The 25,704-nt window shown below is 40.5% G+C and overlaps 2 protein-coding genes across 3 annotated transcripts in view; one reads left to right on the forward strand and one right to left on the reverse strand.

The window, feature by feature from the left end:
• Positions 1 to 3,801, reverse strand: part of NBN (nibrin) — a 45,637-nt gene extending 41,836 nt beyond the window's left edge. For both annotated transcript variants that reach the window (XM_075213765.1, XM_075213764.1), the window contains exon 1: positions 3,697 to 3,801. In XM_075213765.1, the coding sequence (XP_075069866.1) occupies positions 3,697 to 3,727 (31 nt within the window). In that variant the 5' untranslated portion in view covers positions 3,728 to 3,801. The remainder of the gene's footprint in view (positions 1 to 3,696) is intronic.
• Positions 3,802 to 5,514: 1,713 nt separating this feature from the next.
• Positions 5,515 to 25,704, forward strand: part of DECR1 (2,4-dienoyl-CoA reductase 1) — a 35,668-nt gene continuing 15,478 nt past the window's right edge. The window contains exons 1-4 of the mRNA XM_075213766.1: positions 5,515 to 5,617; positions 19,343 to 19,548; positions 21,259 to 21,316; positions 22,478 to 22,564. Coding sequence (XP_075069867.1) covers positions 5,528 to 5,617; positions 19,343 to 19,548; positions 21,259 to 21,316; positions 22,478 to 22,564 — 441 coding nt within the window. The 5' untranslated portion in view covers positions 5,515 to 5,527. The remainder of the gene's footprint in view (positions 5,618 to 19,342; positions 19,549 to 21,258; positions 21,317 to 22,477; positions 22,565 to 25,704) is intronic.

The raw sequence follows: 25,704 nt of genomic DNA on the forward strand, positions 1-25,704 counted from the left end.
ATGATCTATATCACACCTGCTCATAATTTCTTTATGTTGCTATTGTACAGCATTGAAAAAATTGTTAAAATATTAATCTTAAATTAATTTTGACACCAGGGGGTAAATGTATGAACATGCGGGTTCTTCAACACCTGCGTGTTCGGCGATTAAATTTCAAGCGGCGCTGCCCTGTAAAGGGAAGTTTCCCTTTACAATGCAGCGCTGCTTGAAATTTAATCACCAAACACGCGGGTGTTGAAGAACTCGCATGTTCATACATTTACCCCCAGTACTGTAAACATAACAATGATCAAAGACAACAGTATCAATACACTAATACTAAGCGGTCTCTCAAAATAAAGAAAAAATTTCCTTGAGAATGCAAACGCTTACAAACTTTATGTTTTATATTTAAGAGTTTTTCTTTATCAGTGTTTTAAACGGAGAGACTCTGTAATTCTCCATATTTCCTACTAAAACCAACATAATACTCATTTAGCTGTAGTTCACAAGCCAGCATCTATCAGATCATACATGACGCTGCAACCGAAGTTTCTCCATATCATTCAAGTAATACAAATGTCTGGTAATTGATTCATAAAATCTGTGGAATTCCGGACAGGTCCTTAAGTATCTTCCTATTCTATCACCAAGATACATTACAACAAAGGAAGGCCAGACGCAATTTAGGATGTTTACATTACAATTATTGGCACAGAGAGTATCGATCCGGCACGCAATATTATAAAACATTGTCCATTTCAAAAAACCTATACAGAACGCATTGTATGCTAATGACTCTACTTCCAGTTCCTCTACACACCATGACTGGTTGATGGACAGTCCAAGCTCTCAATCAGCCAATCCCACAGTAGAAGAAAATCTGAGCACAATTTAACCCTTTCCTGAATCAAAATGTAACTTCAGTGGGCGAATGGCCTTCATTTGGTATAAGATAAATGTCCACTCTCCACTCTACAGCTCCATACCTGGAACCCAGAATTCAATGACAGCCTCAAGCAGGAGTTATGTTATTTTTTCTGTGGAGAACATTTTTAAAGGGCTAAATGAACGTTCATGTGCGGGATGTCTATATGTAATTTCTTTCTACTGCATACCAATTACATTTTAGAGTATCTTAGACCTGCGACCTCTTATGCATGGAGTGGCGGAATGGAGGGCTGGGCAAGTTGAGTAGAGTAACAGCTTGTATATGTAAGTCTAGGACAACAACATGGAGGTGACCTAATGCGACTTGGATGCATTTCCAGATTTACTTCTTAGGAGACGTATCTCTTTAGGGTACTGAAGGCCTGGTGTAAAGATATGTGATGATTCTGATGACACAAGCAGCACTATCCAGCCGCTTCTGATTGGCTGTTTGCATATTGATCCCTCCAGCTGATTGCACTACATTTATTAGCATTGCAGCTATTTATTGTCAAGTTGTGGCAGTTTATTCGGCTGTGACATACTGCATTTAAATAGCGGTAAACAGTGGATGCGAAGGTGATTGTATTTAATTACATTTTGTAGAGAAAATGTGACTCACGATTATTAATAAAATTGTCAGTATGCTGTTCTCATATTCATATATATATATATATATATATATATATATATAAATAATTTACACACACACACACACACACAGTGAACACGAAGCAGTTAGAAATTATTCAGTTTAATCGGCACATAGCAAAACTGTGAAATGTGGTAAGGTTATGAAGGTTTAAAGTGTCCCAACTCCAGTCTATGGTTACTCCTAACAACCAGGAACAAAATGACATAAAGAGGCAGCCACCTACCGTTACATGCCATTTTTGTTTTATTACATACGTCTTATAGGTAGATTGTAAGGTGTAAAGAGAAGTGAAGGCACCCATTAAACTGAGACTGTCTTTGAATCATTACATAATGATCTGTCTAAATGATTCTGTGTTAGAGAGAGGTCTGTATAGAAAACTGACATAAGCTGGATACATGACTTAAACTGGAGCATTCATCCAAAACAATTTGAAAAGTGTTTATTTGTTTAAGCTAAAAATTGTTTTGAACAGTCATCCCCTTCAGATACTAGAATTGCTACTGAATATATCTCCTCCATTTCACTTTCGCAATATCCTGCAGATCTGCGTCTCTCTTCCACTCTCATCACATCCTCACATTCCCTGTTACATGCCTTTTTTTAGACTGTACCCACTTTGTGGAATTCCCTCCCTCACACCATAAGACTTTCCTCTAGTCTTCAAACCTTAAAGTGTTCTCTGCAAACCCACCTCTTCAGACAAGTTTATAATATTCCTCAACCGGCGTCTTAATCTCCACCCTCTACACAGCTAACACAAGACAACAACCCTCTGACCAACATTGCTGTGTGACTGATCACACAGCCCACTCAATACTTTTTAACCTTTGCATTCTAGATGGTCCAATGTGCAGTATGATGTAGCACATGCCCTTATGTTTCAAACTCCCATTGTCCCATAGATTGTAAGCTTGCGGGCAGGGCCCTCTTACCTATCAGTCTGTATATATTACCCAGTATTGTTTTATTAATGTTTGTTCCCAATTGTAAAGCGCTATGGAATTTGCTGGCGCTATATAAACTTTGATGATGATGGAACAGACAGGTAAACAAGTTTAATATATGAAAGTCATTTCAGAGGTGTGTTTGACAAGAGGCTCACATTACTATTCTGTGCTGTTGGTGGACCTGCCACTATTAAAGCTGCACCACAATTTAAGGAAAATATTTTACAAACTTGGCCCTCCCCCAAATCCTGAGGTCTGCTACATGCACCGCCTCCCTACCATAATTTTAAATTGGCAAAACTTAACAGCTGAGTGTAGTAGCTCCCTGTGCTTTACATAGGTGGTATTCCAGGTTAAACTCCAAATCTGTACCTTCCTGCTTACTTCCATTCCCCTCCTCCATACAACCCAATCACATGAGTGGCCAGGTCATTGCTTCCCACAACAAAAGCACATTTATCTCCTGAAATACAATATGTTGCAATGAACATTCCCATGATCTGATTAATGGGGATTTTTTTAATACTCATGACATGAAAAATAATAATTGCAACAGCTGTTCTGACCCAAGTCAAATACATGCAATAAAACGGGTACATAATAAAACACACACACACACACACACACACACACACAACATCCATTACACATGGGCAGCTTTCATTGTAAACAAAATATTAATTCAAGATCATCCAATCATACATAATTCACATAGGAATAAGTATATTTGTATAAATATGTTCATAACCATTGTACATTTGTATGGTACCATCTGACATAGATAACATATATGAGAACAGTAAGCGAATAAGAGGTACGTAGTTACAATTCAGCAGTATAATAAATGTATAGGATGTGATTAACAGAACAAATCACAACCATACAAAAAACAATTCAGCATCAGACATTGGATCAGCAAATACATGGGTGGATGGATGCAATTAAACTGTTGCTATGGACTATGTATTTCTTATAAAATTCAAATCCTAAAAGGTGGACCCATAAAATGACTGATCACAGCATAAATCAGATTGTATCTAAATATCAACTGCAGAAACTTCTGTAGCAGACGCAGCTGTCATGTCAGCTGTCCATGTGAGCCAGCTACGTACACAGCGTGTATGACACACACCACCACCATGCACTGATATGATCACATACTACATTACTGGCTGTTACCTCCTCCACTCTCCTTCCCCAGCGTCCACATTGTATTTATGGCTGGAGCTCTGTATACAGAGGCGCGAAGTCACCGCGTCATATCCACACCCCTGTGCCCAGTGCATTCACATGGCCGCTGCCAGAGCGCCACCTAGTGCCTGCAGGTAGGCACTGCAAGATAGAAAGGGAAATTTATATTAAAAAAAAATCCCAGTGTCTGGTTTGCTATTTCAGTCCATGGTTTCATATATGAGATTTTATTTATGAAACAGAGAAATTCCCAAATCTGTCGAAATCTGGTGTGTTCATAGAAGAGCTGGCTTTTCCCTACTTATTAAAGACTAAGGGGCCTATTTATTAAACATTTTTTGCCTGAATGGCTGCAAAACTAAGTATATTGCAAATGTATTATTGCTGCATCGCAGCAGATATCATAGATGTCTGCTGCTTCGCCCTTTTTTTTTTTTTAAATACATAGATGTCCCCATAGGGACATAGGGACTATGGGGACTGCTATGTACTGCAATTCAAGAATGAATGAAAAGACTTTTGCACCTGTGTTAATGTACGCCAGCCCATTACCATTTTTGCTATTTTTCAGCTCTGCTCCAAAGAGCAGAGCTTCACTGCGCATGTGTGGAGGAATCACATGGCCCCTCGCTGTCACACACCGCTCTCTGACGCAGGGAAGTTAGTGCGCATGACCAAAGGTTTCACTACGGAGCCTGCGCACAAGGCTGCTGTGGATCGTGCTGGTCATCAGGAATGAAGATGCAGTGATAAGGTGTTAGACTTCACAAGGACAGCAGTTTATCGTGAACGCTGTCCCTGTGTAACTTTTTTGATACAAAAATGGAAGATAGTTCAATCCTTATCTATGCGATAAGGAATGAAAACTATCTTTCATCAAATGCGTTGGTACATAAATATGACCCTTACACTGGTGGAAACAAGGACAGCCTCATATTGCTATTACCATCTCAGGGAAGCAATAGCAAAGCCAGTGCACAAGAAAAAGGCTTTATTTGTTAAATAAAGCATTTATATTTTAATATTAAAATATTTTTTGTCCTATTTTTTATTATATATATATATATATATATATATATATATATATATATATATATATATATATATATTAAGGAAAGTGGACTGGAGGCCTAAGTCAAGCTTCCACTTCAGTTGCCCATGTGTGAAAAGGCAATGCTGAGTCACATATGCACAGAGGCTCCTTGGACTGGCCGGTGAATCGGTAACAGTACTTTTACCGCTGCCAGACAGTATGGCTGGGGAGCTAAGCATAGTTCGGCTGCTCTGGTAAACTTTTGTTCATAAGTCTGTGTGAAACCAGATTGTCTATTGCTGCAAAAAGCAGCGATAGAAAATCTAGCTGATCACCCCCAATAATATATAGGCTACATGGTCTGATCATGCAGCGAAAGTATAGTTAGGAAAGAAAGCACACACCACTTGTCATGTAAGTTTTATTGTTAGATGATTGAGAGACAGTTGTTTTCCATGCATGCTTAATAAAAATTAAACTGGGGCATAAAAACCTGACATAGCAGTCTGTAGCTTTCCCAGCATGCTGGGATTTGTAGTTCTACAGCAGCTGTTGCTAGGTTATCTAACTCTGGAGGACTGGTGCCTCTTCATAAAGGGTGTTACTGATTGCTGAGCATGTGTGTGTGAGATGAGAGAGAAAAACGAGAATGGAAGGGACAGAAAGTTCAGTTTTAGTTCTAAGCTGGAAACAGTTGACCCTTTTAAGACCCTTGTCACGTGACTTTGCTGTTCTGTAATGTGAACTGTTATTGTATATAAAGTTGCAGAATATTGAAGTGAATCTATGGTCAAGTTCGGGAAGATGGCGGCATTAGTATCAGTTATTGGACGCCAGGCTGTGTTAAGATCGAGAGGAGCTGTGAGCGGACTCAGGGTAAGCTGTGAGGTCACAGTTCTCCCGCCTGGGCTAGTTATATGATCTGGGCTCAGTCTGTAGACAACAACTCTAGAGGAGACGCAGAAATGCCACTCTATAGCAAGTATGTCCTTGCACACGTGATTGATGTCTGTCCAGTAGCTGGAGCGTAACCCGTGTGTATTATAAGTCGCCATCTTTGATATGGGCACAGCGATCTTATTGAAAATGCAAGAGTGCTTTTCTGATACCGGAGGCACAAAGATCTGCTGTTGTTGTTTAAATTACAAGCACCCATCTTTAACGAGGGCAATTTGTACTATTGAATGCGAAGCATTGGAAGTCCCGAAACTTTTGCAAATATTAATGCTGCTTGGTCCAGTGTTTGCTATACATTTTTATTCACACAGATATTTATTATACTGTATGAAAAGATATTTTAAATAAGCTTACATTTTAGGTGTACAAAAATCTCCAATAGTCTTTTCATCTGGATTCTGGATTCCAACTCTCGATATTTAAAGGGACTGTACATTTGAATTATTTGTCCCAGGAAATGTCTCTGTTTTCAACTTCTGACATAGGGGCACATTTATCATTTATCGGGCAAAACGAGAAATACTTATCAATCCTTATCGCATGGATAAGGATTGATGTATTTCTCAAATTTATGAAAAATGGAACACAGAAACAGCAGTTCTGAAAAACTGCTGTTTCTATAATTAAAAAAAAAAACCATACTCCCCACTGTCTTTTCGGTTGCGCTGTCTCCGGATCTCTTCCGTGTATTTTCAGTTCTTCATGCAACTGCGCATTTGCGTCCGGAGAGCTTGAGGCTGTGACAGGGAGGGATCACAAGATCACTCCCTGCCCATGCGCTGTCCGAGCCCAAGAACAACAGTTTTAGCAGCATTTCGGATGATGTATGCTAGCTTCAGCTGCAACAAAACATTTTTTCGGGACTTGTTAGATTGCGGCCAGGAGCAGTCACCATTCTGTTGACTGCACGCAAAAACGATCAGGAGTGCAAAGCAGCAGATATCCATGATATCTGCTGCGATGCACCTTTAATAAATTTGCGGAGGGCACATCGGCAGCTGATTTCCACGGTAAGTGCACGATAGTGCACTACCGTGCTTTCTTAAATATAGCCCCAAATGTCTTTCCCTATTTTAGTGTGCTCTGCAAATTTCATTCGCTGTTATTCCATGTTTTGTGTTGTTTTTTGTTTTTTTTAACATATTGGTTTTTTTTTAAAAAACAGTATAAGATTTAGTAATTTTTTTGTGATGGTGTTGTGCAGTACACCAGGGTATATCAAGACCGCAGTGGGTGTAACATGCTTTCATGCAACTTTCAAATGTTAGAAAGTATTCCATGGAAAAAATGGCCCCAACATCTGTATAGTGACTCGTGATTTTCGATACAAAACTGGGGACACAAGGAACATCACAGTGCCACCCTGGAGTCTGGATTGGATCTCATGCACACAATCCCATTAGGACACTTATAGAGATGTGGGCAAAGCTTCAGTTGTCTGTAATGGAGTAGGGAGGTGATATTTAAGAAGCATGGACCAATTACTCATTACATTTTCACTGACCTGCTCCTTTCCCTTAGTGGGACACCAGGAACCGCATGAAACATTTTTTTTCTTGGTGCTTCTCTGTTTACGTACCACAGGGCCAGTTTGTGTGTGCAGCCTATGGGGGTGTAACCGTGTGCACCAATAGGAAACCACAAGCACAGAGCTTGCAGCGTCTTATTAGGCCTCCCGCTCACACCCATCTCAGGAGCCATTTTTTGAATGGGGAGCTATAAACTTGTTCGGATGCTACACTACAGGAACAGCCGCCCATGGGAACACATTCACTGTGCAGTTCCTGGTTCTGCAGCACAGTGGCCTAGTGGTTAGCACTTCTGCCTCACAGCACTGGCGTCATGAGGTCAACTCCCTACCATGGCCTTACCTGTGTGGAGTTTGTATGTTCTCCCTGTGTTTGCGTGGGTTTCCTCCGGGTGCTCTGGTTTCCTCCCACACTCCAAAAACATACTGGTAGGTTAATTGGCTGCTACCAAAATTGGCCCTAGTCTCTCCCTATCTGTGAGTGTGTGTGTCTATATTAGGGAATTTAGACTGTAAGCTCCAATGCGACAGGGACTGATGTGAATGAGTTCTCTGTACAGCGCTGCGAAATTAGTGGCGCTATATAAATAAATGATGATGATGATGATGCATAAAATGGAAGGAGCAGGCCCATTAAAATGTAACCAGTAACTGGGAATGCTGCTTTAAATTTTAACAGGGCCGTAGTGGAATAACAAGTTAACACTGAATGATTACTGTTTTTAACTTCAGGTTTGTATCTTAAATTTAAATTGTTGGGTCCTTGTGGTCCCTTTTGACTATCGCTCCTTTAATTATTACACTAGCGGACCCTCGCAACAAGCGTGCAGTCTCTGTGCGCTCTTTTACTGCATGGGAGATAAATGTCCCTATTAATAGGAAGTTTCCAAGGAGAACAAACCTCTGACTGGATTGGATTTTCATAGAATCCATTAAATCACGGGTGGTTTCAACTAATAGGGCTGAATTTTGAGAAGTGAAGTCACTGCGTTTTCACTGAAATGGTGACTTCCAATTACTGAAACTGCTTGTTGCTGAGTGCCAGAAAGATTGGCTTCATACTGTACAACTGATATGACGTTTTAATCAAATTCTGTCTATTAAATGCATTGTACCCTACCCTTAGAGGACAATGCTGCAGAATTAAAGAATTTGATCTGTAAGAGTGTCATAATCTGGATTGTAAAGTGCCAGCATCAACATAGACTGCTTGTTATAATGTATTCACATGAAAGCTTTTCATGAAATAGAAAAACAGTTAAGCTGAGTACACACTACAGAAAGTGATTGCAGATGTGATTTCTGTTACTGTTTTACCAACGACTTAAAGTTCTGATGAGCATACAGATTTATGTGTCCACACCTTAATGATTTACCTTCAGCTTTGTGATCTTCATCTGTCATAACCCTCTGCTGATAAGATCGTGACTCTGTCACTCTATAAAGTTCTGCCTAACACTGCTGGTCGTGAGTACATACACACTTCCACATTTGCCTGACATTATTCCATCGTTGATCATGATTTTTAGGAAGCTAATCAAATCAAACGATACAATGAGCTTTGGTGCGATTAAAACATGATCGTGGGAGCGTACACACTAATGCGATATCTTACAAAACGGTCATTCATTGTGTAATCGGCACGATAATTGGATGAAAAACCTATAGTGTGTACCCATCTTTAAGGAAAACAGGTCTTCAATATTTCCCTGCCGCCATAAAAAACACTGCCTCAAAAGTTTTGTGAGGGTGTCCACAGGAGAGTTTGAACAGTGCGTTTTTCTAGCTATAAAAGGTATCATAAGTGTTCAATCACTGGCATGGTGAAAGTGAGTAGTCTTTTCTCATCACACAAGAACAATTTTGCCCTGGAAACACTACATGCACTTAATAGTTCTGGTGTGAGAGGGAAGGGTCCTTTCCACTTGACAGCAACTTGTCACCGCGGTAGTGATTGAGTTCATATGAACCCTGCACTTTTCTAGCTGGAAAAGCAAAGCTTCCACTCACTCCTGTGTGACCTCAGCCTTTCATAATATTCAGCAGATTTCAGCAGCTGAAATCGCTCATGTGACAGGTGAAGGAGAAAGAACAGATTTCTATGAAGCAATTGTTTAAACTGTTTTGCTAGTGACCTTAAACACTCTCGTGTGTCCCCACTCTGTGGAAACATACCCATTGCCATTTCAGATGTGTTTTTTAACTTTATTTCAATAAGTATTTGATATGCGTTTTTTACTTGACATTTCCAAGTGTTTTAAAGATGATTGTATAGTTTCAAATGTGTTGAAATGTGGCAAATACACAGGAATGGAACTAGCAGCATTGTTGCTGCTAAAAATGATTGCATGCTTATACATATTTGTTTGAATGCATTGTAAGACTTGTAATCCAAACACTTTTGTGTATGTACCCCTAAAACTGCACTACCATCAGGGCCGGATTAACAACGGGCCTGATGGGACTGAAGCCCCACGCCCCTGTGGCCCTGACTACTATCTGGAGAATTATAGCTCTGCCACCTCTCCAGAGTATCAGGGGCTGCTCTGTGCTGTTTCCCTGGGATCGGTGCTTAGTCTCACGGCGCTGGCTGAAAACTGGCGCTGTTGGCTTTGTAGAGGGGTGTGAGCAGGTGCACCAATGAAAGACGTAATTATGGACATTATAACTTCTGATTGGTCCTCTTGATCACAATCCTGCAGCCATTTTAAAGTGGTGAATGAAATTGTTCACCACATTAGGTGATGGTGGTAGCTTAAATTGTTTAGATACACCTGCTCAGCAGCAGAACGGTCTTGAAAATTGTCTATCGGCTGCTATGCTTTCGGCTCTGAGGAACAAGGACTAGCTGCACTGAAACAGGTTTAATGAAAGTATGGTTGCCAAGATGTTCCATCTTTTGTTCGGTCAGCGGTTCATTGAAAGTTTGAAAAGTCTACAGTAGTAATGGCAGATCTGTTGCTGGCTATAGCAGTGGGCTGGGGGATCCTTTCAAGCACCTGCTATAGCCTATAAATTGATTGAGCAACTTCCACTTCTTTATTAAAGTGTAAACTTTCCCTGACACTCCAGCAAAAGCATAAACCATCAATGATAATAAAACACTAGACTGTAGACAATATCCCAAAACATGACTGAAATCATAACAACTTTATTTATATGTGATATTCTTTACAAACTGACAAACGGCTACTAGTGGCCGCCTGTCTCCTTCCTACGCTCAAAGGTAAGAAAATGGGCCTTGGGAGTGCAGAAAGCCAGCATCAGGAGTTTGTATGTATTTCTGCTGATGGGGAAAACTAGGGGCTAATTATAACATAACTAATATATAAATGGCGCCACGGTATAAATAGATATTTTATATATTTTAACAAAATTGTTGCAGAACTGAAAAGATGTTACAGCTGAAGAGACATTGAGCATCACCATTCATTTGTAATTCTGCCCCCTCGCCCATATTACGATGTGCAGTTGGTCAATCCTTTATACAACTTACAATACATGCATGCACCAGAAAATATTACTATAATAGAGTACAATTCCCCCCAGAATAGCTCTGCGATAAAGGTACTAACGTTGTTATTGTAATTTTAACCTTGCTGTCTGCTCGCAGCTGCGAGCAAAAAGCCAACGTTGAAATTACCATATTAACGGTAATTACACGCACTATTGGCATATTATTGTAATAGTGCGCAGGTCACGTTACTTTTGGCAGTAACGCACCCAATTGAATTCGCCCCAAAGGGTCTGTATATAACATGCTAATGTACAATAACCACAGGTGAAGCAGTTAACGTAAAATAACTTTTTTTTTTTTGAGTCCAGAATTGTAAATGTAATCTTGTTCTTTACATAAAACGTTGAAAAAAATGTAATTATAGTAAAAAAACAAATAGGCAAAGGTTACACTTGTCCAGTTCTACCTTAGACCCCTGGCATATTGATGTAGACACTTGCCAGTTTAGATTACAATGATAAATACACTGACAGATATGGTTTACTACTAACAACCTACAGTATAATGTACTTATTAAGTTATTAGTAGACTTTGCTTTACATATACTTTTAAAATACTTTCTCCAGCCATTAATAATAGTCTAGTCCACTGGAGGGCAGCATTGTTTTAGTGGTTTTCCTTTACACAGAAGTTGTGTAGCTAATATTGTAGGGATTTTAGAAGCATCTGAGTATATCAATAGTAATCATTTGTTATTCATTTGTTCATTTGTTATTGACAGCATCATCAGATAACTACTTGAAATGTTCTTTAATAAATAGTAATTTTTGTAGTCATTTTGTTGTTATAAACCTCTGAAAAGTAAAAGAAGATTCACAAATGTCCCAGCAGACCATTCACAGAACCAAATACTCTGAAATCTTAGGGATTGTGGGTAGAGCATGTATAGCCATATCCTGCTTTTTACCTTGTTGTGTTTCATGCAGACAATCGTATGTGAAAGCTGCAGTCTTAATACATACAAGGTGGAGGTCCACCATTACTACTCGCATACAGCTATTTATCCGATCAGTTCCTCATCACTCATCCTTTCTGGCTACATAAACGGTGGTGTTGTAGGTAAGATTGGTATTTTAAAAAAAAATAAAAAAAATCCTTTGAAACTGTTCAGCAGCAGATTTTTAGGCAAAACAGAAACTGTTACATTGTTTCAGGTGTTATATCTGAGATAGACGTTTATCTGCACAAGAAGAGCCTTAAACACTACATAGCTCCCTGGAGATTTCTCAATGACATTGGTGCTGCAGTTTCTTGGGCCAATAAAGATCCTCCCTTCATACTCGATCCCAGGTGATTCTGCTCGGGAGCATTGCATTGCTGTCTAGAACAATCCTGTTGTCACAATAACCATATTATTCCACAACACCTACTCCCTACACCTTAGTGCTGTTGTTGTTGTTATTATTTATATGGAGCCACAAGGTTTCCACAGCACCATACAAAGTACAATACCAACAGTGGACCCTACAGGGTATAACAGTTCAGAACAAGACCAGTAAAACCCAGACTCCAATAGCTCCAAGCATAGCACGTACAGTGACATGGGAGAAGAAGAATTTAAATTTCCCCTTATGAGGAAGATGGCCCTCCTCATAAGGGCTTAAAGCCTAAAGAGACAGCAAGCACAAGAGGAGTCGGTAGAGGGGATCAAGCACAAGAGGTGCGCAAACAGGAAAGAGGGAGGAGGAGATAAGGATGGAGAAGGTTAGGTGGATGGCTGGTAGGCTTTGAGGAACAGATGAGTTTTGAGTGCCTATTTGAAGGTGCTCAGATTAGGGGACAGCGAGGGAGGTTGTTCCAGTGGATGGGGCAGCACGGGAGAGGTCTTGAATTCTGGTGAGGGATGAGGTGATCAGTGCAGAGGAGGTTAAAGATATAAGGGACAGTGGAATGAGAGAGGTCCCTGTAGGTGAGGGTGAGGAGGTTAAAGAGGATTCTGTAGGGGAAAGGGAGCCAGTGTAGGGCAAGGCAGAGGAGGAGCAGCGTGAGAGAAAGAGAAGCCTCGCAGCCACATTGAGAGTAGAGTGAAGGGGGGCGAGATGTGAGTGAGAAGGTTATAGTGATCAAGACAGGAAATAAGTGCAAGGATAATGAGTTTGGTGGCATCCTGAGAAAGGAAGGGCCGGATGTGACGGTATTCCGTAGTTGTAAGCGACAGGATTATGCAAGGAATTGAATTTTGGGGGTAAAGAGAGCGAGGAGTGTGGATGAAACCCAGGCAGCAAAGTTGGGGAACAGGAGAGATGGTGGTGTTATTAACCATGATGGAGAGATCAAGGTGGGGTGAAGATTTAGAAGGAGGGAAAATAATGAGTTCAGTTTTAGCAATATTGATTTTGAGAAAACGTGAAGACATCCAAGAGGAGGTGGCGGAAAGGCAGCTAGAAACACAAGAGAGGAGGGGGTTCAGGAGAAGAGATGTACAGTTGAATGTCATTGGAGTGGAGGTGATACTGTAGACCAAAGGAAGAGATTCGATCACTCCGGGAGGTATTGTACAGTGAGATAAGTAGGGCAGAGAACAGAGCCCAGAGGGACTCCAACGGGGAGGGCAGAGGGGGTGAGCAAGAGTCAGGAGTGGAAACAGAGAAGGAGCGGTTGGCAAGGTATCGGGTGAACCGTGTGAGGACAGTGCCATAGAGGCCGAGCGAAAGAAGGGTCTGCAGAAAGAGAGGGTGGTCCAAGAGAATGAGCATTGTGAAATGACCCCTTGATTTGGCAAGGAGGAGGTCATTACTAACTTTGGCCAGGGCAATATCAGTGGAGTGGAGGGGGCGGAAACCAGATTGGAGGAGGTCGAGGAGGGAGTTAACCAAGAGGTAATTGGTGAGGCGGTTGCAGACAATCCGCTCAGGTAGGCATAAGGGAGAAGTGATATGGTGGTAATTAGTGAGAGAGGTAAGGTTCTTGTGAACTGGCTATTGTCAAACATAGTCTACATCTATTTGTTGTCTGTAGAGATAATGATGCTATATGCCAATACATTGATTTGCTGAAAGAGCAAAAAATAGTATGTCGCCTTGTGCTGGCTTTTCTCATACAATATGTAGCTGGTGAAAATGTCCCTTGAAGTGCAGCACTCCTTGGTCCCTGAATGTTATCCTAAATTTGGAATTTTTAGGACTGTCTGGGGAATTTTTTGCAGCGGTCTAACCAGGCTGTGTCTAATCATTTCATTGGCCTGGAAAATTCAGATTTGCCGGATATGCATTAAAAGTATGGTAGTTCCAAGACTTTAGATTCCACCGTTCTGCAAACTGTTGGAGATTATAACAGGATACTTCTGCAAGATGCAGCAGAACACTGTTTTGCAAACTGAAATTCAACTGTGCAAAAGAACTACCTGATTTCTGGGTTTTCCATTTACATGACAGCCTGTTGAGTCTGTATTTTATCCTCTGGTCATTTAGAGCATGCCACTGGTTATCTTACTTTGTTTCAGTGAGGTTTGCCTCAATACGACTCCTTATAATGCTGTACTGGAGTACCTATCCTACATTAATGAGCTGCAACAAGAGAGAAGCAGTCTGTCAGGACCCTATCATCATCATCATCATTTATTTATATAGCGCCAACATATTCCGTAGCACTTAACAATTGGGGACAAGCACAGTAAACTAATAAACAAACTGGGTAAAACAGACAAAGAGGTGAGAAGGCCCTGCTCGCAAGCTTACAATCTATGGGACAATGGGAGTTTGATACATGAGGTTAAGTCTACGATTTGCATTTCGGTCCAGCCAGACTGCAAAGGTAAAAGTGACTCATAGGCTAAATGATCCCGTCACACAACAATGTTGGTCAGGGGGTAGTTGTCTTGTGTGAAAATTGTGTAACGGGTGGTAATAGGGTAATGTAGTGAGGATAAGAGGGTGGTTGAGGAATATTATAAGCTTGTCTGAAGAGGTGGGTTTTCAGAGAACACTTAAAAGTTTGTAGACCAGAGGAGAGTCTTATTGTGCGAGGGAGAGAATTCCATAGAGTGACACTGATTTGTGTAATGCTCTGAATTAAGAGTGGGCAAATCACAGAGACAAAAAGCTGTCATGTAAATAACATAGCATTTTTTGCACCAGAAATCAAGTGTTTTATTTGTATATCTGTGTCAATGGCATTTTAAATCTTGCCTTAATCTGTTCATCTGTTTTAAAACACAATTGGTTTGATATTTGATTTTTTTTTTTTATTATTATTATTTATTATTATTATTATATCTTCATTAAGAAAAAAACTAATTTCTGCATACTCATCCAAATTTTATTTTTAGTCTTATTAACTTTTTGATATTGTGATTTAAAATGAGTTGACTGTACCTATTTAACCGGTGTGCAGTGATGGTGAATGGGGAATACATTATGTTAGGTCTGAGGATTGCAATTCTGCTGTCTGATTGACTTGGTTTTCATTCGGTTTAGAAGCGCTATCTTGCTATGCAGCAAACTGGCACTTCAGCATTATTTGAGGATGTACGCCGTTATCGTTTCAAGGACATAAAATTACTAACAAATATCTCCTTCAGCTGAAAGTAAGATTTTAATTAAACGCTTCATTGCTTTGAATACATTTTAGAAATTCACCTTGCGTTGGTATCAGTCCAAGTCCTGGCATTCTCAGACTGTGTACCCTGTATAGAGTTTTGCATGCTATTACAGTACTTTTGTTCTCGTATATCCAGGTTCAGGATTGCTGCTTGGGCCACAGTTGGTTCAATTTGATTTGTATCATATGTCTTTTAATTATGAGGTCAACGCATAATTTATGAGATAATGCAGGCTTATTATAAGTAATAACACAACAAATGCGGGGGTTTTTTTGTTTTGTTTTTAATCACATTTTTATTAGTTTTTCTTTGAAAAAAGGGGGGGGGGTACAGAATAAAAAAAAGGGGAGACGGCGGTTTAGGGAGGGTTAAAGTGCGCTGCATCTCAGTGAGTGTTTAATACGCAGTGAATACATATGTATTTCTTTGTGGCTTATATAAATCACAAGTATATTTATTCCATGCTTCTTGTAGTGTCAACTCCATCTGAAATGTCATTATTACTTTTTTTTTTTTTTATCTGATTGGGGTTCATGTTCGATAGAGCTCCTCACCCCCAATCCTGCAAAGTTTTCTTGTTCTTGTATTCACCAGAAAGAGGTTTTTATATTAAAAGACAGACCCCACTGAAATACTAGTATGGGCAATGTAGATGCCGTTTGTACTCCCCATCAGTACTTATTTTGGATCTATTCAGAACAGTACAAGTAGAATAATTGGTGTCCCACAAATCTGAAATATCCCATTGTGCGCTTGTGAGGAGAATGACACAGCTGTCATTGTCAGCGAGGCCTACGGCCGGGTATGATAACCACTTAATTAAATGGATTCTTAACTTAAAAGTCAGTCTGTGTTTATACATCTAAGTTTCAGAACTATGAATATGAGAGATAAGATCCATCAGGCTTCCTGCCAATAACCCTACTAAATAAAACTGCAGGGTGCTTTTTGGTTCTTAGAATTGTTAATAACATAGAGCAGTGTTTCCTATACTTAGTCCTCAGGTACCCCTAACAGTGCATGTTTTTCACATCTCCTTGCTGGAGCACAGGTGTAATCATTACTGACTGACACATTATAATTATACCACCTGTGGATCTGTTACAATGTATCAGTCAGTAATGAATACACCGGTGTTCTATGTGGAAAACATGCACTGTTAGGGGCACTTGAGGACTGAGTTTGGGAAACACTGACATAGGGCAATAGCTTGTAGTGATGTAGTTATCACATTTATATGTAAGATCCTTGGGGCCTCCAGACCTAGATTCCTGGACCAGGATGTCTGTGTGGAAATGTCTTCTGTATTTACCACAGATATTCTAACAACATTTACTCAGGATCATTACATTAATGAATTTAAAACAAATCTTCCTACATCAATTACATTATCGGATTAATTCAGTAAATATCAGTGGTTCGGGAACAGACAAATATTTCCCACATGAAATATTAACAATTACAGAGTCCTTATAGCTCCCCGCCATTTGGGCTGTGTATACTTCAATTTCCAGCTCCAAAAGGCATTATTTACTTTGTTGGCTCTTTACAGTTTATTTACTTAGTCAGAACGTGACAGTCTGCCGAATCTGACGTGTCTGCTACTAGAACGTGTGGGTACTGTTTGGGTAACAGTGTTGGGTATATGACTTCCTCCTGGTGGTGGTAATATTATTTTAGACTAATGCAACTACCGGGACCTATTTTGAGAGGAAAGCATAGCTCTGCCACTCTAATATGTACAAAGCCCTGATTCTTGTATTGCTTTGTGTAGCATGGCCTTGAACTTTATAAATGAATATAATGAAAATGTATTAGATTCTTTCTTCCATAAGCCTATTTTTTTTTTTTCTCTCTAGTTTTTTCTTATAACTTTTGCTTATGCTAATGTGATTTTTTTTAATTTTTACAGAACTTAGCGTTTGCTTGTATATTTAAGCAGTGGATTTGGTTTAAAAGAGGTGACATTGGAAATTAATTAAATACATTAGACAGGTGACCTTTTTAATTTGAAATGTTTTATATGTCAAACGCCACACGAGTCTTTGTTGCAGTATGACATCTGTGCTTCCATATGTGAACACGTTTAGCACAGACAATGACATTTTGTGTCCTTTTATTACAGAGGGGAAAGATGTGTAATACTTTTAAATTTTCACGCAGTAGGCCGCAGCACTTCTAAATTTATATCAAATCTGTCACATATAATATGGTCAGTGAACAATGGTGTCCTTAAGGTAAGAGGCAGATTACACCAATACATAACACCACACGCAGGAACAATTCAACAAACAGCAATGTGGGGGGAGAGGTGGGGGGTTCAGTATCTGGCAATGCCGGGTAAGGTTAATTCAGTTTTGTGTACAGTGAAGAGGGCTGTTTCTAATGGAAAACAATCTTGTGACAATGCCTCTGTGAACACTGGATACTAAACTTGTAGCATAAACTTGTAGGTATAAAAGGACTCCACCCACGTTTTGGGTGGAGTTCAAGGAATTGACATAAACAATGATTGGTGCTCACCTTGGATGTGCCACCCCCCAGATCCGCTGGAATATATATATAAAATTGACATTTCTAATGAATAGTGTCTTTTTAGGAACATGGATCGTTACTTAGTAGACTGATGACCACTAGAGAAACCCTTACTGTGTATCCCCCCCCAAATGCTGGACGAGGGTATAGCTAGTAGGATCCACAAATACTAGACCCTGCACTCTGGTGGACCACTCCACCCATTCTCCAATCAGAATGTTGCATAACCACTGTGTTGCTTTCAGCACTTTGATTGGTGGACAGCACTGGCCATTCTTCAATCGATATACCAGGAGTCTTAGGGCTAGATTTACTAAGCTGCGGGTTTGAAAAAGTGGGGATGTTGCCTATAGCAACCAATCAGATTCTAGCTTTCATTTATTTAGTGCTTTTTAAAAAATGAGAGCTAGAATCTGATTGGTTGCTATAGGCAACATCCCCGCTTTTTCAAACCCGCAGCTTAGTAAATCTAGCCCTTAGAGTGGAATCCTAGCACAATGATTGGTGGATTGCTGATTTAGCTCTATCCACAAGATGTGGGGGGAGCCATCTAGCATCAATGATGTCATCCATATAGATTTGAAACCCGAATCTTTGAAATCCTATCTCTGACCCGACTGACAAACAGCCCTGGGGTGTGAAGCTGAGTGGTTTTACTGACCACATCAAATTAATCCCTAGGATTCAATATGAAATTGCAGCTTCACTAAATTAAAGCAAGGGGGTTTCATTGAATCGAGTCTTTACAAAAGGTTTTCACTCCAAGAAGAAAGGTTACTTTTGTGGAGAGAAGACTGTTCCTGGTATTGGTGGTGGTCAAAGGTAAAGTGGTGACTGGCCAAAGCTGTGTATAGCAGAAGTTTAGTGGGACCTAGGGCTGTATGTGATGGGCTTGAGGCTGAATTGTTGGATACTGCTGCGTAGATCTGTAGTGGACACCTCCAATTGAAAGCGCTACGGAATCTGCTGGCGCTATATAAATAAATGTTGATTATTTCATAGGGTTGTTAGTCTGTAAATCTTTTTCTTCTACTTCTTTCCTGCTCTGTCACTCTCTCCTTTTCACCCTCATATATTTTCAATTATTTTTTCTTAGCTTGTTGTGCAAATTAACTTGATGTTTACTTTTAAAGCCTAGATTGTGTTTTCAATTAAAAGACAAACAAAACGGAGAATTTAATCTGTAAGCTTCAGCAGCCAAGTGGAAAAGTAGGCTTCAACAAATCTGATGACTTCCCGTCCCTTTTATTCTAGCCTAAAATGTACTCCTTCCTGGCTCAGTGCAGTTAAAATTCTCAACCACCAAATCATTTTCAAATTGGCAAAAATACAACTAGACGTCGGCAAATAAAAAAGAGAGCTTATGGCTTCTGGAATGAATGTGAACCTCTTGTCACTCCGTGTTTTGTTTAGATGAAGTCTGAGACAATGATATCACTTCATGGAAGGTAAAGTCTCGTTGTTGTCCACCAGGGAATTTTGCAGAAGGACCGTAGTAATCTCCTAATGTCTTTATGCTGCCAGGTATTCAGCCATGGAACGCCAGCGTTATCGAGTGAGAACAAAGAAGGCCCTCAAGTTAAGTTTTACCCAGCACTTGAGACCGTGATGCTGCCCCCTGACACCTTCAAAGGGAAGGTGGCCTTTATCACAGGAGGTGGCACCGGCCTTGGCAAAGGCATGACATCGGCCCTGTCCAGGTTGGGAGCTGAATGCGTTATATCCAGCAGGTAATACGCCATGTAGCCACTGTAGCTCTTGATGGTAGATTATCTCTTGATCTAGAACAGGCCTGTCCAACCTGCCCCCCTCCATTCCCTATTGGAGCCCCAGCTACAAGACATAGGGCTAGATTTACTAAGCTGCGGGTTTGAAAAAGTGAGGATGTTGCCTATAGCAACCAATCAGATTCTAGCTGTCATTTTGTAGAAAGCACTAAATAAATGAAAGCTGGAATCTGATTGGTTGCTATAGGCAACATCCCCACTTTTTCAAACCCGCAGCTTAGTAAATCTAGCCCATAGTTTCAAATTTAGAGCTTACAATGTTATTCTGCACATTATGGTTGAGGGAACAATTCAGTATGTAGGATAAACCATGAGGGGAAATAGGGGTTGTAACAATTAATTAGTGATGGTGGTAATTGAACTGGATGATATCATTTGATCTGCAGACTAGTAAATTTGTGAGTATCTTATATTCCACAGCATTTTGCTAGGTATTTATTGCTTATTTTTTATATATCTTTCATAATGCGTTGTGTATATCTTGTATTGATCCAAAGGATGGTCGAGGATGGTAACTAGTAGATATATTTATTAAATATTGGTGCCTAGCTAGGCTAAAACCTATTCTTCAAAACAATTGAAACACATAAGAGGTTAAGAACAATGTAAACAATCTATTTACTAAAATAGGCCCATATTTATGCAGATAAAACAATAATTAGATTTGCTAGATAAAACAAGATTAAGAAACCCATAGAATACCGGTCATCATGTCATGCCACCTATATTGAGCAGTCCATCCATGCATGAAAATTGGAAAAATTAAAATAGAATTGTAAAGAATCGTTGGTGGATGGGTGGCACAGGGAACTGGAAAGTTGTATAAAAAAACAAACCAGGGCTGCTAGCCCGAAACTCACTGACTTATGGAGCTGTCCGTGTCAGACTAGTCCTTTGTCAGCGTGTAGGGATCGCCGGTGAAGTCGGATGCAGATTCCGTGTACGGCTGACAGTGAGGAAGCGGTGTGCGCTCAACTGTGGACCGCAAGTCCACGAATCCTGTGTGATGGCGAGATAGAGGTGCGTCCAACGCGTTTCATCTGGCTAGCAGATTTCCTCAAGGGGTGGCTTAAATGTAGGACTGTAGCATACCAATTTGGCATATTGGTCTCATGGTCAATGCTGATCAAGGTTGTGACCAAGTTTGTTGGTGCTAATGTTTTTATTTCATTGTCAATGTTTGTAGTTATGTGTAAGTAATGCCAGGTTGATGACTAAGGGTAAGGTCATCACTGCGTCGGGCTCTGATTAAAACCATAATTGTTTGTAAGAAATAATTGATATAGCCTAAACAAAGGCAAACAAGTGACATAGATATCTGTATAAACTATGTCCTTCTAATCGGTACGTCCTCACTCCAGTGATCATTCAGGACCGGTCACTTGGATTACCACCTTTCTGTAGATATTCAGGATAGCAGGAGTCCCTATCGATTTCTTTCAAATATATGAAAGCATTTGATTTGGAGTCTCTGCTAACATCACTCATTGATAACGCAAAGATAATTTTCACTAGAGGTGCATTAGGCCCTATGTATTTGCAAGTCCTTTTTAATTTCTTTTTTTCCCCCAGTTGCTATCAAGCCTATCTGCTTCATTGACATGGAGCAAGACCATTTCAGCAGTTTATTCTGATTTTCTATTCTTCTTTCAGGAAACTGGATGTTTTAAAAGAAACTGCAGCAGAGATCACATCAGAAACTGGGAATAAGGTTGTTCTAATTCGCTGTAAAAGTTACACCTACTTGCAGCGTGATTGTTCTGTTGTTTTTGTAGTTTATTCAGCTTTGTACATCTAAGATCTGACTTCTGTGGTCTTTCTCCTGACATGTTCTCCCTATTAAAGCAGACGGTTCCTTTGTCTCGGTCCTGCAGAAACACGGTCTTACATCCCTCTAATAACACACTTACATTTGTGGTTTAGAATTGTTCATCTATTTTTAACATTCTCGCTTCTTTTTTTTTTTTTTTATTTGGTTTAGTTTTATATATTGATAACTCTATAGCTTGTTTAGAAAATATTTTCATTAGCACATATAATATACCAGTACAAAGCCACATAGTGTACGGTATTACCATTGTCTTTTTTGTATGGCCAACAATAACAAACATAGGCTGCACAAGTAAAAATAAGCAAAATAGACACAGGGGGCCTGAAAAAAAAATGGGTAACTTTCAACCTTGGCAAAACCATGTTGCATTGGAGGGGGAGCTAAATTTAAAATGTGAGAACAGATTAATAGTTGGGGTAGGGCATGTTCTAGATCAGCTTCAAATGTCAGTGTAAATATAATGCTGTCAAGTATTTGCGTCCTACATGTAAAAACAGTCAGTATTTTTCTTATGTGCAAAATAATAAACTCATTTGCACCCCTTGTATTGCAACATGGTTTTGCCAAGGTTCAAAGTTACACTTCTTCTTTTTTTTTTTTGCTTTACTTTCCTTAATAAATCAGGCCCACGGTGAACTATCTTTATGGAAGAGGTTCTGACTACTGCTGGACTAGGAAAGGGTTCTGGAGCTGTTTAGGTGTGGTGGGCTTGATCCCAGTCACTGAAACGCTCCTTTCACAGAACGCCCCCTCTTCCCTATGTAAAACTGCTTTATGATCGTGCTGGCGGTTCATGAATGGCATGCGACTTAGATAGTCCGTCGCAATGTTTTCTCGGTTCATAGTGTCTAACATAGGAAATGATTATTCGCCTTGCCCAGTTGGCTCTCTACACAGAGGATCATTCTGACATAGGCATGCCCTTAGACATATTGTTGTATCCAGAATACACGGCTCGGAATTTATTGGATGTTTTGAAATCTAAAACTTTAACCATTACTGTGGATAAAAGCTGACATTCTCTTATCTGACCCATTGCAGGTTCATGCTATTCAGTGTGATGTCCGAGATCCAGAGTCTGTTAAGAAAGCTGTAGCAGAACTAATTCAAGTGGCAGGGTATCCAAGTGTAAGTATATTTAGTAAAGGTATCATCTATAACACATTATATTTATACATAACGATGTTTGTTTTTAAGAGGGAGGTTCTCATTAAAAGATCGCTGATAAAATGCATGCTTAAAAGAAGAGTCCCTCTTTAAATATTCCTCATTGTACCACTGTAGCTAAATATGTCACCCTTTTGCTCATTTACGTAATCCGTTGCCATTGTATTTGCTCTAATATTGATGTTTAAAGTAATTGTAAGATATCTACTTCTGTACCATTCAGCATTACAAAATGCTCTTGGCATATAGGATATTTTGGAACAAGTAAATTGTACTCACATACTAAATATATACATGCTATATATTACTTATTGAGGTGTGTGCATGAAATGTTACTGTAATTTAAAAGAAACCTGATCACAAGGTTCCATACAGAGTGCGAGGTAACATCAATATACAGAACATTTAATCCATATTTTGCCAGCTTTCTTGCTAATGGAGAACATCATGCTTCAAACAGAATAACGAGAATACCTTAATGAGAAAGATGTCTATTGGCTTTCATCAGCCATGCACTAATAGAGCAATGTAAATGCTGAACGAGTGCCGTCCTATAGGGATGTATTAAAAGAGGAGAAGGTGTCAGGAAGGGAGAAGTAAAAAGGAAACTGGGGAGTGATAGGATAGATCTGCTTTCAATTCAAGTCCAGCAGGCGATAAAATGATTTGAGTGAGTTCAGAGGGACAACATGTGGAGACCTGGGATAGAGATGAACAGGACTCAGTGGGAAGTCTGGTAGTCTTCCCTGTCATCCAAATAAGAACAGAGAATTGGATTTAAAGTCCCATAAATCAGTTTTTGTGGAACTATATGGCCCAGCATGCCCTGTAAGTATAAGGGGTTACAGCTTCTAGCTTGTCCTGCCAGGGAAAAGGCTGGAACCCTGAAGCGGACAGCCTGCGGCTCTGAAGCTGTCTTATAACCAAGTGTATCTGCATGAGCTGCCAGCCAAACGTTTACAGCAACTGTGGCTGTATACCTGTTCTACAACTACAAGGATAGGCATACTGGGACTTGTAGTTCCATAACACCTGCGCAGACAGAGACTGCTGAAGCCTGTAGTAACTCCTTCAATAGTAGATGGTCTTCCTGGAGGTAAATGGTCATTTTATGTTAGTCCTATTTCTGTAGAAATACCCGGGAGTCAAATGAATGAAAGGATTTGTAATAGGAGAACTGTGATGTATAAAATATGAGTGTTCCCGTCCGTCTGATATGTTCTTCATGTTACAGATGATGTAACAGACAATGTAAGACATAGAGGACTCTGTTACTGTGTCATCTTAAACTACACTAAATTACCCCTTTATCAACTGCATACCAGACCTTTCTATATGGAGAAAGCTAGTGGTGTATGCATACAATGCAAGCTATAAAGACCTTGCAAATGTTACTGTATTACAAGACAAAGCAGCCACAGCACCCACAAATTGTAGGTTCTGGTGTTTTCTAGGGTAAATAATAGGGCCTCAAAAGTGGCAATTATACAACTTCCATATTGCCTCCTCCTAACATTGTGCCCCTCATAAGCCTAGCGTCCCCTTCTTATGGCAACGGGCTCCAGCACTATATAAAATGTACACAATCTTTATAGCGACCTCCTGGAGATGAACTGTAGCTAGCAGAATGAAATGCTGTCATAGATCTGCAGAATAGATGTACTGACTTCCAAGAGTTTGCAGAGTCCTGAAACGCTACCAATCCCCAGCACGGTGCTTCCTAGCCTCCCTTGTACAGGAGATGGATGAATGGAGACAAGCTGATCCACCTCTCCAGAATCCCTGTTTTATGTTGTGGTAGTGTAAGTTCTTATTGGCTTTAGGGGAACAATTATTAGTGCTCTGTCTCAGGGTTTAAAGTGGGTTTCCAAAATGTTTTCTGTTCCTTTCACTAGTTGATGTACTTGCAATATGTATCATCATCCACAATATAATGCCCATTACTTAGCAGCCCAGCTAGAGCTCTGTACCGTGATTGGCTATCCAGTGCTTAGCAGGTTGCTTTTCGATGATGGTGGTCAACCTAATATGATAGCTTCCTCTCTACTCATTACAAAGAAAGCCAGCACTGAAGTGACCAGAGGCTCTTCCGAGGCACCGGCGCTAGGCCGGGGATCAGTTTGTACCACGCCCGCCTCACTGGCTGTTACGAGCCGCTCCCCTCTGCTTCCGGACGTCCCGGCCTTCGTCATGATGACCGGGACGTCCCTTCCGCCTTACCCCGACCGGCAACGGTCGGAATGCTCCTCATGTGTAGCGCCGCGTCCCGGCATCCAGGGCAGCCGGGCGCGTGCGCAAATTAGAAAGTAACCAGCTGGCCCATTAACCTTTCTGTGCCTCTGGCATTTCTATTGGCCAGTGCTAGTATTTTAGGCAGGGAGGGGCAATCCTCCCCTGCCGGTTATAGTTCCTGCTTTGCTGCTGACTAGCCTGCTTTGTTCCTGGTTGCTGTTACCATTGGATTTATTACTTGTTGCCGACCTTTTGCCTGATTCCTGACTCCGTTTGCCTGTGCCCATTGACCTTTTTGCCTGGACTCCTACGCTGCTGATTTGCCTGTGACCTCTGACCCCGGTTTGTGTACTGGATATTCTGTCTGCTGCCGGCCTCGACCCTTGCCTGGACCTCACTCTCCTATCCTCTATCGCTGGGTTCTCCCCAGTCAGTGCACAATTCACGACCTTCAGCTGTCTCTGGCCAAGTCTGTCCCCACCACTAGGGGCTCCAGCTAAAACCAGACTTCTGAGTAGACTCCGGGTTTTGTGTTGCTGGCTGTGGGGTTCCTAACACTGGCCACAAAGAATAGGCTGACTAGCGGCCATGTCTGGCTCTCCTAACCTGCTGGGAGCTATTGTAATTTGTTGACCAGGGGGAGGGGGAAGCACCCTGTGTTCTGTTTTCTTTACACTATGAGGAGATGACAGAAATTTCTGGCACTGCACTTGAACTCACTCTGAGTTTTACACAGCTCGCCTTTCTCCCATAGACTTCAATATTACATTTGTACAATTCAATATCTCAAAATTGGTAAAAAGGTTGAATGACCATATAAACAAAAGTACACACTCAAGAATAAAAAGTGAACCTATCCACGGCCAAAT

Source organism: Mixophyes fleayi, chromosome 5 (assembly GCF_038048845.1).
Source record: "Mixophyes fleayi isolate aMixFle1 chromosome 5, aMixFle1.hap1, whole genome shotgun sequence".
Taxonomy (NCBI): domain Eukaryota; kingdom Metazoa; phylum Chordata; class Amphibia; order Anura; family Limnodynastidae; genus Mixophyes; species Mixophyes fleayi.